Raw genomic sequence first — 13,467 nt, 5'->3', positions numbered from 1 at the left:
TTCTCAATTTTTACACCCAACAGTCTTGTGACGCCCAATAGATGCCCCAGCCTCCAGCCCAGGCCTGTCTTGCTTCACACCCATTCTCTAGTACACCCAGCCTGTGGCCTCTGGATGTCCAGCCCACCTGCCCACACTCCTTCCTGCTGAGTTTTCTCAGCATCCTTCCAAATCTAAGCCTCAGGGTCTTCTCTAAAGAGAGATCCCAGACCACAGGTGCCCTGGTATGCCAACTCCAGTCTCCCTGATGAACTCCTGAAGCTGTCAGTGGGCTTCCTCCCCAACTTCTGGCCTCCTTTTAGGGGACTTCAATATAATCCTAATATTCCGTCAAGCACCCTAACTTTCTAGTTCCTGGGCCTCACAGATTCTACATGGATTCTATATTATCAGTGCCTCAAAGCTGGACATCAATGGGAGGTCCCACACAGCTCAACTCACTTGTTAGTGGTGTTTGATAATCTTTCTGAACTCATTCTCAACGACCAGCAAACTGCCCCCCTGACATACTCTCCCTAGGCACGGATCCTGAAGCCTCAGCTGTCACTGTACAAACCCTCTTCCTACTTACCACCTCCCTCCTGCCTATTCCCCTTGTTTTCACATACCCATTCCCCACCTGTCACCATATGCCACCTACCCCTTCCTCGGGATTCTCTGGGACATCTAAACTCTAGGTTAGAAACCTTACTTCATCTCAACCACTTCCCCTCCTCATTCCTCCCAGAATCCCTGGATCCCTGCTCTGACATAACCCAGTGTCTTTGGCACCCCCTCCAGTACTGTTTGCACCCTCCTTCTATACCCAAAGTTTTTCCAGGTCCTAGTCAGGGCTGAGAATTCCCTGTTCCCTGGGGTCACTTCCAAACTCCCTACCACCAGCACTTCAACTTTGAGGTCAATCATACATATTTATCAGTAACTGTTATTGATTGACTTCCAGGGCCATCCCTCCACTTCCTTGCATACTCTATTTCCCACATATCTCTAGTCTTTTTATTGGCTGGCCCCCATGTCAGAATGCTCGACTTCATGGTTTCCTTTAGGTCTTTGTTAAAAGTTCTCTTTATGAAAGGAACCTTTCTTGATCCCTTGTAGGGCCAGTGCTTTCCCTCCAAGATTACCACCATTTTATCCTGTATATATCTTGTAAGTCCATGTTGCTTGCATGTTGTTCCCCCCATCAAAATATGACTTCCTTGAGGGTAGGGCCTATTTTTTATCTCTTGGTATCCTCAAGACATACAATAATCTCAAGAACATAATAAATGTTTAATAAATGCTTGCTGACTGACAAATAGCAGTATCTATTTAAAAAAAATTCTCACCAGTAACCAGGAGTCAAAAATGCTTATCTAAAATTAGACTTTGTCTTACATTACAGTCAACTCAATGACAGATTTAGTGCTTCAATAACTTTGAAGAATATTTTGTCAATAGGTGTAATAAAAATCTTTGAAAAAGTCGTTGAAATAATAATTTTAAATAGAATTGGACAATATATAATGAACCCATACAAATCATCAGTATTTCTATGTATTACCAACAAAATCTGATAGAAAGAGAAAGGTAAATTCCATTTAAAATAACTACAAAAAGAATAAAGCACATGCACAGACCCACATATACAAACTCCATGAATACAATTACAAAGTATTTTTTACACAAAGATCTGAATAATTAAATATAGCAACTGATTATGTGCAGGTTGAGTCAACATAAAAAAAAGACAAAACCACCTAATTTACTTATTCAGTGTTATACCAATAAAACTACCAAAATTTTATAGTTTTTTTTTAATTCATGTAAAGGAACAAATTGTCAAGGGTCTCAAAGGAATTTTATTTTTTTAAAGTGGGAAGGAGGCTAGTGGTATCAGATCTAAATATAAAGTGATTATAATTAAAATAATTTAGTATTACTTAAAAGACAACAAATTCAATCAGTGGAAAAAATAAGGCATATGAAATATAAAAGCTAGAGAACTTAGAACCTATTCAATAAAACCCAAAATCTCGGCTACTGGAGTAAAAAGTAACTGACAAAAATTGTTTGGAGGGGCAGCTAGGTGGCGCAGTGGATAGAGCACTGGCCCTGGAGTCAGGAAGCATGCTGAGTTCAAATCCGTTCTCAGACACTTAATAATGACCTAGCTGTGTGGCCTTGGGCAAGCCACTTAACCCCATTTGCCTTGCAAAATCCTAAAAAAAAAAATTGTTTGGAAAACCAGCAAGCAACAAAGTAATTAGGTTTAAAAAATACTTCACATCATATACCAAAACAAATTTCACATGGACATATAACCTAAATATAAAAGGTTATATCATAAGCAATCTCAGTAGAACAAAGAAGAAATTATTTATCAAATCAATTTATATGGGAAGAGTTCTTAATTATACAAAGGGCAGAGAAGACCATAGGATGTAAAACAGACAATTTTGATTACATAAAATAAAAAATCTTTTGGATAAATAAAAACTATGTAAAGAAGAAGAGAAATCGTTATGGGCAAGAGAGTGAAAGAATATGGAAAATCTTTGCATCAAGTTTCTCTGATAAATATTTAATTTTTCAAGATATTAAAAAAACTGATTCAAATTTGCAAGAATCATTCCCCAGTTATAAATGATCAAATAAATGAGAAGGCAGCTTATTAAAGAAGAAAGCCAAGCCACTAATAATTATGAAAAATTCTCCAACTACTACTAATAATAATACAAATATGCAAATTAAAGCAAATTTGGGGTTCCACATCACAAAAGAAAAATTAGAATTGTCAAAACTGATAAACTATTGGGATGTGGTGAATTGGTCCAACCATCCTAGAAAGCAATCTGGAGTTATGCACAAAAAGTCACTAAATTCTGCATAGCCTATGAATGGGGGGGGGGGGGGGATAGGTTCCTAGTTCTACTAGCTCCATGTCTCAAGGAAATAAAAGAAAAAGAGAACAAGGACTCATATGCACAAAAATATTTATGGAAACTTTATACTGTCAAGGAATGACTGACAACCAGGTTATGGTAAATGAATGTAATAGAACACTATTGTACTTTAAGAACATGGTGCCTTACAGAGGGAAAAGGATTTCAGGTGAAGAATGCTAAGTGGAAAAATAAGTTATGAGAATATTTTACTCCACTAGATTTTCCATATAATCAATGTTTCCCCTTGGAAATTGTCCAAAATTTGAAAAAAATATCAATTTGACATTTCAATGATCAACAATAAAAATGCTCATCACCTTGCCATTATTAGCATTATGTTGTTCCATACTGAATCTTTTCCTCTGACTTAAAATGCCAAGTATTTTTATTGCCTCCAATAAGTCCAATTCAGGGTTTCATATTTTAAGAAGAAACCATGTCTTATAAGGGATTTGTCTCAGGGACTTGGAAATATTTAATATGAATAATAAAACAAAGGTGGGAGGGAGAAGAAGATGAGATAGCTCCTCTACCAAGTACTTGAAGAGTTGTCCTGCAGAAGTCATCAACTTCTTGTTTAATATTGGACTAAAAGGACCGAACTGTGAAAGTTAAAAGGAGATTGGAAATCTGACAGAAGGAACTCCTAAATAGAGAAGGGAGGGGTGGGAGGGTGTTGAATTTAAATAACCTCTAGTTTCCTTGGAGCAATTAGAAGCTATGAAGATGCTCTTTTTTGTGATAGGGGTTGTCAATCAAATGGGAAAGCACTGATCAAGTTATGGTCTACGAATACCATGGAATACCATTGTGTTGTAGGATATGATGAATGGTATGATATCAGAGAAACTTGGAAAGACTTTATGTGATGATGAAGTGAATAGGATTAGGTTATAAAGACTGCAAAACTTAACTTTGATCAATGAAATGATTCCATGGGGCTCAGGATGAAACATGCTATACAACTCCAGATAGGAAAGTGATGGGTTCAAAACTGCACATTTAAATTTTTTTTTTCTTGTGGGGGAAGGCAGAGGGAGAAAAAAGAATATGTAAGCATGGGAATTTGTTTTGTTTGATGTTGGGGGGGATGTTATCTAAGGGAGAGAATTTGGATCTGAAAAAAATTTTTTAAATATTATGCATGTTTTTATGCTTTATTATAGGATATGAAAAACAGAGACAGAAAAATCTGTACCTCAATACTAACAGAGGCAAAAAAATGAAGAAACTGGAAGAACCCAGATTATTTGCCTAAGTAATAATAAATATCCTATTATCTCAAGATTTTACCCTTTAGATTATGAACATGAAAGATAAAACTTGAAACATTAAATAATAAGTAACACATATATTTCACTTACCTTCCCTCATTAACTTTCACAGGATTTCCCCGACATGGGATATTTTCAATGTAGCCATCACTGCAGTTGAATTTTGTCCAGTCTGGGTCACAGACAGCTAAGAAGTGGGGGCGTAGTCTACCTATGGAGTACTTGGCAATGTCTGTCAGGGACTGGCTAGCAGCCGCCCCAAATAAAAATGTCCCAATGGCTTTGTAAATAGTGGCTATGTAGTTATTCCTGACAAAGGAATTTGAATGCAAGAGATTATAGTATACAGACAGGGCTTCTCCAAGAATCATCTGAAAAAGAGAGACAAGAGATAAATGTTTAAAATAAAAAATTCAATAACTAAAAAACATGAAAATTGTGGCAAAAAATCGTGACACAATGTAGAGTTCAAAAGTACAGACTATATTTTCTACCCTGGGTAGCCTAATTTAAAATAAGGAAAAGATTCTGAAAATCATTTTCATTTCTGTTGGATATTGGTCAAGAAATTACAATTGAAATGACTCAAACCCTTTCTTTTTTGCTGATGCCCACTGTTTAATACAGGATCTGGACCACAGAAATCACTTAATAAATACTTGCTGCCTTGTTCTTCTTTTACCTCTATTTCCAGATAAACAAGGCTTTGAAAGATCGCTTATATCAGTGTCCTTTAGAGGTAAACCCTCCTTTTTCAAAGACTGCAAACTTTCCACTACTAGCCCATTAAGGGCTAGGAATATAGAGGAATGCCCTCTATATGAAGTACATTTTATTCTAAGTTACATTCTCATTTATCCTTGACCTTTCCTCTGAAAGAGAACTATCTGCTTTGCCAAAAGGGTAGTAACTTGAGGAAGTCAGAATCTAAATTAAAGGAACATGGATCAAAATCTGTTTCCAAAGGTACAAAGAGCATTTATTTAGCTGATAGGGCCTCTGAATTCCACCTTTCCAGATCTTTAAGCCAGACTTCCTTTAGGAAGTCTTAATAAAAGTCACTAAAAACTTATTTAGTTAGTGACTCCCCCTCCTCAAAAAACAGGCATTTCAAGTATATCTTTCCTCATATGAGGGAGGGCACTTTTGGCAGAAATTGAGTCAGACTTTTTTTTTTTAGATTTTTTTTTTTTGCAGGGCAATGGGGTTAAGTGGCTTGCCCAAGGCCACACAGCTAAGTAATTATTATGTGTCTGAGGCTGAATTTGAACTCAGGTCCTCCTGACTCCAGGGCCTGTGCTCTATCCACTGTGCCACCTAGCTGCCCCCAGATCTTCTTATAAATCCAAACAGTTGTATAAACCTTCTCAGATGTATTTGTATATGAGAACAATATTACTAATGAGAAGAGCTTCATGAAGAAACTAAAAAAATAAATTTTAAGTAAAAGATGGGAACAAGAAAGACACTTGAATCAAGAGTATCTTTACTGGAAAGACTGATGAATTTTCAGTTAGAGAATCTTGGTTCAAAAATCCTGGTTCTGCTACTTAGTAGTTTGTGTGATCAGGAAACAAAACTCTGGTACTCATTTTGCTAATTTGTAAAATACGGAATTTGGACTACATGATCTCGGAGGTTCCCATCAGCTCTAACATCCTAACATGATAATGATCTTGAAATCACAAAAGAAAACTTCCAAATGCTTTAAGTGTCTGAAAACACATAATGAATGACTATGAAAAAAAGAAAAAGGAATTACCAAAAAAAAATTAACTATTCTCTGGCTACATGAAATAGACAAAGATATACTAAAAGAATCAGTGGAAAATCAAAAAATTTGTCATATTTGACTTTTTTACTTTTTTTTCATATCTGACTTTAATCACATAACTTTAACTGGTGAAAGGAAATGGAACAGGCCAAAGTACACAATTTTCTATTTTAGTTTCCTTATCTTTAAATACACACAATTTTAGAAAACAAATTACATGCAGTTCAAATTCCATTTTTATAGATTGAGGCTACTTATGTGATATAATTTGGAGGTAGCAAGGAGGTTCCATTACCAACCCCTTGCCAACTCAATGGTAACTGAGATTCTGGAATTAGATATTCATTCCTTAGCTTAAGTAGGCTATGAGACCATAGGGAAATGGGATCTTAATCCTTGCATACCCACCCCACCCCCAATTGTACTGCCCAACAAAGAACCAGGATTCAATAAATTGGGGTGTAGGGGGATGGCTACCAAAGAAAGCCCTGAGGTCTTCTTTTAACTGGCACTCAAAAGTAGATTAACAGTCTCTAGACACTAGGGGGGGCAAGATTTAGGATGCCTCATTGAGATCGACCCATCAGATGCTTCAAGAGTCCTTCAGGTCATGCATCCTTCATCTTCTACCTCTCTTATCTAACCTAGCCTCCTGCCCTGCTCCTCATATACCAATCACTGAGAATCTAAATGCTACTGGGTCCCAACCCACTTCCCACCCACCAGATTCATTTCAGGCTCCAGCCAGGCCATGACTAGTCATCTTCCCTAAAACCTTACATTCTACATTCTTTACCTCTGTCAGGTCTACAGCTGGACCTGGCCCATTGAAGCACTACCCCACAATTTGCCTTTCCCCTCCTATTTCCTGATTCTTTCTAGAACTTCAACATTGCTTTAAAAAAATTGTTTTTAATTGTTCTCACCAGTTTCACAGAATACTCCATTATTATCTCCACATTTTGAATTATACATTGAATAATGTAAAGACAATTTTAACATTCATTTTAATTTTTTATAATTTAATATTTTCCCATAATTATAAGTAAGAAAATTTAATTTTTAAAAAAATAAGAGATTTATTCATTTATATTTTTCCAACTATATGCAAAGATTATTTTCAACATTCATTTTTTTTTCTGGTAAAGTTTTGAGTTCCACATTTTTCTTCCTCCCTTCCCCTGAAAGTAAGTAATCATGTTCATTCCATATTATTTAAAAACAATCTTTAACATTGGCTTTTAAAATTTTTTGAGTTCCAAATTTTCTCTTCTTGCTTCCCCTCCTTCTCCTCATTGAAAAGGCAAGCATTCATTTTAATTTTTTATAATTTAATATTTTCCCATAATTATAAGTAAGAAAATTTAATTTTTAAAAAAATAAGAGATTTATTCATTTATATTTTTCCAACTATATGCAAAGATTATTTTCAACATTCATTTTTTTTTCTGGTAAAGTTCTGAGTTCCACATTTTTCTTCCTCCCTTCCCCTGAAAGTAAGTAATCATGTTCATTCCATATTATTTAAAAACAATCTTTAACATTGGCTTTTAAAATTCTTTGAGTTCCAAATTTTCTCTTCTTGCTTCCCCTCCTTCTCCTCATTGAAAAGGCAAGCAATTTAATATCGGTTACACATGTACAGTCAAGTAAAACACATTTCCACATTAGTCAATGATAGTTCTTTCACAAAAGCTGCCCCTGGACCAGGAATGTCTTCTGTCTAAATTCTCACAGAGTTTAGTTTACACCTCTGCTTTAAGATGCATCTTACTTCACTTTAGATGCTCCTTCCATGACAAAGATGACATATTTAGAACTGGAAGGGGACCGTGGATGTCACAAACCTTCTCTAAGAGAGCGTTTAAATGACTTGACCAAAGTCACATGCCTATTAAGTGCCAAGGCAGAATTAAACTGAGGACTCTAGTTAAAGTATCCACTGTGCCACCAAACCACCTCTTGGTTCTACGTTCCTTGAGTTCAGAGACTGTCTTATTCACTTTATATTCCCCTCAGAACCTTATATGCCATTGTTATTCAAAAATTACTGTTGTATAAGAAAATTCCAAGCCTTCTTTGTGTTCCCAAAGCCACCAATGACTCTACTTTAAGCATCAGATATGAGATAACAGGCAGTCATTTCTCTCCTGTCTTGATGAGCTGGGATAGCTCTCCTCAGCTCCAAAGCTAACTCCTCCACCTGTGCCCTCATCTCAGTCCCATCTAAGAGGAATAAACACTGTTCCTTCAATTACAGATAACCACAATGTTCTCTCTTCTCATTATTTCCTCACTCCTTTATGGTCATGTGGGTTCAATCTCTTCGTGATTCTGGAAATTCTCTCTTAAATGTCAATAATGTATCCATATCATATGAAAAATTGCTCTAAATCATTACTTATTAAAGAAATGCAAATGAAAGCACCTCTAAGGTACCACCTCACACCTCTCAGACTGGCCAATATGACCAGAAAGGACAATGATCAATGTTGGAAGGGATGTGGGAAATCTGGAACACTAATGCATTATTGGTGGAGCTGTGAACTCATCCAACCTTTCTGGAGAGCAATTTGGAATTATGCCACATAGGCCAATAAAAATGTGCATGCCCTTTGATCCAGCAATACCACTCCTGGTTCTATACCTTGAAGAGATCATAAAAAAAGGGTAAAAAACCTCACTTGTACAAAAATGTTCATAGCAGCTCTTTCTGTGGTGGCAAAGAATTGGAAATGAGTGAATGTTCATTAATTGGGGAATAGCTGAACAAATTGTGGTATATGTACATTATGGAACACTATTATTGTTCTATTAGAAACCAGGAGGGATGAGAATTCAGAGAAGCCTGGAAGGATTTGCATGAACTGATGCTGAGCAAGATGAGCAGAACCAGAAAAACACTGTACACCTTAACAGCAACAGGGGGGCAATGATCAGTCTTAATGGACTTGCTCATTCCATCAGTGCAACAATCAGGGACAATTTTAGGGTATCTGTGATGGAGAATACCATCTGTATCCAAAGAAAGAATTGTGGAGTTTGAACAAAGACCAAAGACTATTACCTTTAATTTTTTTTAAAAAAGTTATCTTATTATGTAATTTTGCTATCTCTTATATTTTATTTTTTTCCTTGAGGATATGATTTCTCTTTGAACACATTCAATTTAAATCAAGGTATAGCATGGAACAATGTAAAGAGTAATAGACTGCCTTCTGTGGGGGTGGGGGGAGGGAAGCGAGATTAGGGGAGGGAAGCGAGATTAAGGGAAAATTTGTAAAATTCAAAAATCAATAAATAAATTTTTTAAGTCAATAATGCCATAAAACCAAATGATGTTTATCATTCTTCTTTCCTCTTCATTACATCTGACCATTTCCCATTCCCCTTAAAATTTTCTCCTTTCCAGGATATCATGTTACCCTGGTTTTTCTCCAACCTCTAATATAAAATTCTTTCATTGGCTTTTCTTATGCCTTCTATACCTTAACTATGAGCTTTCCCCAAGATTCAGTCCTTGTCCAAAAATCTGCATTTAGGCCTTTCTACCTCTTCATTCCCAGGTTGAAGTTCCCTCTAGTTCTACCACTCTTTTAGCTTCCTTTTGGTGTACAATCTTCCTTCATTAGATTCTAAGCTCCTTGTGGGCAGGGCTGGTCTGTCTGCTTGCCACAGGGTCACAGTCTATGACTAGTGACTGACTCCAGTCCTTTAATTATCTAAAATCCACCTCTCTTTGGTAACTTCTTCCCTTCAACCTATAGGATCTCACTGACAGCTACTTCCAGCTGGATAGTCACCTCAAACACCTAAAACTAAATTCATCTATTCCTTAAAACTAGCATTCTGAATGACTGTGCTGCTGCTAATAAAAAGTACTGCCATTTGCTGAATACATAGGCTTCAAACCTTAGCTACTTTGATTGCATCACATTATCAAGGCACCAAATTTCAACCATTCTTTGTTTGAAATATCCCTCCAATCCTGCTTACTACTACCCTCCCTAATTTCAAATGTAGATCATCTAAAACGTAGAATATTATAATAAACACCTTCCTGCAAAAACTACTTGCTTATTACAGTCATTTCCAAATGGACCACTGAAATAGATATTTAAAAAACATCCTGTGCATTACCTCAATTTTGAGAACTGTGGTTTATTCAACTCAATGAAGAAATACTAACCTCAAAGAAACATGTTACTCTCTAATTATTATACATCTCAGTTTGAACTATAACAGTGCTGTTCAACTAAAATAAATTTTAAAAAATAATGAAGAGTTTGGCAAATATGAAATGTAAATGAGATTGTATACTAAATAAATAGTACTTTAGTACTATTAGTAGTACTTTAAAAAAGGATGTATAACAATGCTCATTAATAATGCTTTACAAATACTTGAGCAACTACTGTCTTTTGGTAGTTGTACTTTGATCTCGAAGAGTACCAAAATGACATCTCTATGTGAGAGTCAAGTTACAGAGTGTTCAATTATGACTGATAGGAGCTCGGGATGCTCTACCACATGTGAGATATATTCTGTGAGGTTTTGCAGCTCCTTTGCTTTTGAGTTATTACATTATACCATTCTCTTTGAGCACAGGCACCCTCACTGATGAGGCATGCCAGTGTCTCCCATGCTACATAAACAATTCCCAGAGTATCCTTCTAAGACAAGCTCCCATTATGTTGATGTAGTGAAACATATAGGCCTGGGAGTCAGGATATCTGGTTTCTACCATTAAATTGATTTCCAGCTCTTAATAGTCTTATAGACTTCGGGCTTCTACCTCTCCTCTATCAAATTTATCTAGCACATTACTGTCAAATTCGTTTTCTTAAAATACACTATTCTGATCATATTACCTTTCTGTAGGTAGCAGAGAGTCAATGAAAGTTTCCAAGGAGAAGATTCAAAATGCATATGTTCTAGCATATAGATTTCTCAACACTCCTTAACACAGTCTGAACTAATTTATATTGATGATAAGTTATGAAGGATCAAAAGAAACACATGAACCTCTTCTTATAATCATTGCCTATACAATTCATCCAGTAACTGTCCTTGCAGCCCTATTTTGAATGAATTTTTTCTTGTTAACAGAATTTTACCATCTATAGGTCATCATCTTCTAAGTTAGACTAGAAGCTTCCTGAGAGCAGACATGTCTTAAGCTTCTCTGAATTCTTTATCAATATTGTACACAAATAAATATATGCTGAACTTTTCTAAAAAAGTATGAAAATCAGATTTTCTGAATTTCTAATTACTGAACTTCTAAAACAAGAAATTCAGTTTTATTATTGCTCAAACATATAAAGCAACTGAAACTGAGCTAATTATTTGCTGCCTGGTAAAAGTTCATTTTTTTAAAAAAAAAGTCTAAAGTAGCATTTCCCCAAATTCATTTGGCCACAGAACATTTTGAGATTTTTTAATACTTTGACATATGCTATAAAGAAAAAATATAATAGCATCTAAATTTCCTATTCATGTAAAATAAAACACCCTATAAAACACATACAGTTTAAGAAAGGCCCAGGCCAATATGAAATTTGTAAACATTTAGTAAACATTTCTGTGTTCTACAATTATATTCTTCATAAACAAGTGGTACTTTTATAAGCTATTAAAAACTCATTCTCTTAGGTCATAAAACTATCTTTTCTAATACTGGCTTAGCAGTTTTCCCACAGAGTACAAGGATTAATGTTAGCTTAGCCCTTGTTCAAATAATGACAAATTTATGATCAAATGCAGTGCAATTCTATTGAATTAATAAATGTATAGCAAGTTTTTTCATTAGGAATCCTCTCCATCAATGAAATTATAGATCTAGTCCAAAATAGCCTTGATTTAAGTAGCTAATATTTTTTTCAGAACAATTAATTCTAATTTTAAAAAAATTACCCCTTTTTTAAAGGGGTAATAGATTCACTGATTTCCAGTGAAACCAGATTAAAAAAAAAAAGGTAAAGAAACACAACTTGATGGTTTCTTGAAGACAACTTCTTATAAAGGAGAGGCAATCACTAAGTAACATCAATGATAATATAAATATTAAGACAAAATATAAAATATAAAAATTAAGACATAAAAAAGCATTATACTTGGAGAAGGGAAGGCAAATACATAACAATTTAGTCAGGATAAGTTTGTAGTAAATGCCTAGATACTAACCATAAGATTAAATACTTTTTAGCCATATTAATCATTAGGAGTAACAGCACTGGGCCAAAAAAGATGTCCATTCTGGCCAGATTACACTTAAAACAGTTCTCTACCTTAGGGATTCATGTCTATGTTGTTTCTTTTTAGTATCAATATAAATCAAAAAAGGGATTTATTTAAATTTTGTTGTTTTCTCTAAATGACATGCTAAAAAATACCAAATTTTCGGCAAATTACCTATCTAAAACATGACTTCCCTCCCCCCAAAAAACTTGTACCACTATTATTTATATGGTATTGTGATATCTATTTACAAATTATGGGGGGGGTAATCCTGTTCTATTTCCTAAAATTAGAATCAGGTGTTAATTTTTGGTCTTTTCTATATATCCACTGAAAAAAAATTTAAGTACTTATTTTAATTATGTAAAAAATTGTAACTCCTTCTCCATCATGGAATTATCTGAAAATCCTCTGACATAAATATGTTCTTTCCAAGAATCAAATGAAAATTAAAACAGCAATTTTCCCTTTCTCTTCAAAACTTCTGAGGAAAATTTGCAAATTGGCACTGGTTTGGGTAAGCAAAGAAGCTCCCATGTATACATAATTTCAGTTCTCTAACAATCAAATTATTACAAAGGAATATCCTATATCTTAAATACTCTAGAAGTATGTTGTACATTTTATGAATTTTTTAAAAAATAGGATAAGAGAATCTCAAAGAGCTCAGGATTAGAAAGGGGATCTCAGAAACCCTCAGTCCAATTCTGCTCTCCAATATGGCAAAGAAGTGATCATCCAGCCTTCATTGGAAGATTTCTTTTGAGGGGAAACCATCATTTTCCAAAACAAAATAGCACTTTGGCAGAAATCATCGTTAAAAAAAGAAAAAACCTGTCAATGGGATGCTGTCTTTCTAAAAATCAGAGATATGTGAAAAATAAATATGAACTACCATTCAATCTGCCCTCATAATGAAGTTTACTCCAATGATTGGTTATTTTTTTGTACCTACTTTTTGAAATAAAAAAGTTCACAGATTAATTCTACTACACATCTCCTCTTGGGTTGCAAGGTGGCACAGTGGGTAGAGTATTGAGCCTGGAGTCAGGAAGGCCTAAGATCAAATACCACCTCAGACTGGTCAAGAAACTTTGGGCAAGTCACTTGCTTTGTTGGTCTCAAGTTCTCCCATTAACAGGGCAAAAATGACCTCTTGGAATCAAATGATATATTTGTAAAGTGCTCACACAGGACAGAGCACCAAGCAGGAGCTATATAAATGCCAACTATATGTGTGCATATATGTGTG

The 13,467-nt window shown here is 35.1% G+C and overlaps 1 protein-coding gene across 2 annotated transcripts in view; it reads right to left on the bottom strand.

Moving 5' to 3' along the window:
* Positions 1–13,467, bottom strand: part of PLPP1 (phospholipid phosphatase 1) — a 128,336-nt gene that overhangs the window by 42,871 nt on the left and 71,998 nt on the right. For both annotated transcript variants that reach the window (XM_074206559.1, XM_074206560.1), the window contains exon 3: positions 4,292–4,572. In XM_074206559.1, the coding sequence (XP_074062660.1) occupies positions 4,292–4,572 (281 nt within the window). The remainder of the gene's footprint in view (positions 1–4,291; positions 4,573–13,467) is intronic.

This window comes from Macrotis lagotis, chromosome X (assembly GCF_037893015.1).
Source record: "Macrotis lagotis isolate mMagLag1 chromosome X, bilby.v1.9.chrom.fasta, whole genome shotgun sequence".
NCBI lineage: Eukaryota > Metazoa > Chordata > Mammalia > Peramelemorphia > Peramelidae > Macrotis > Macrotis lagotis.
This window is presented reverse-complemented; position numbering and strand designations above follow the sequence as displayed.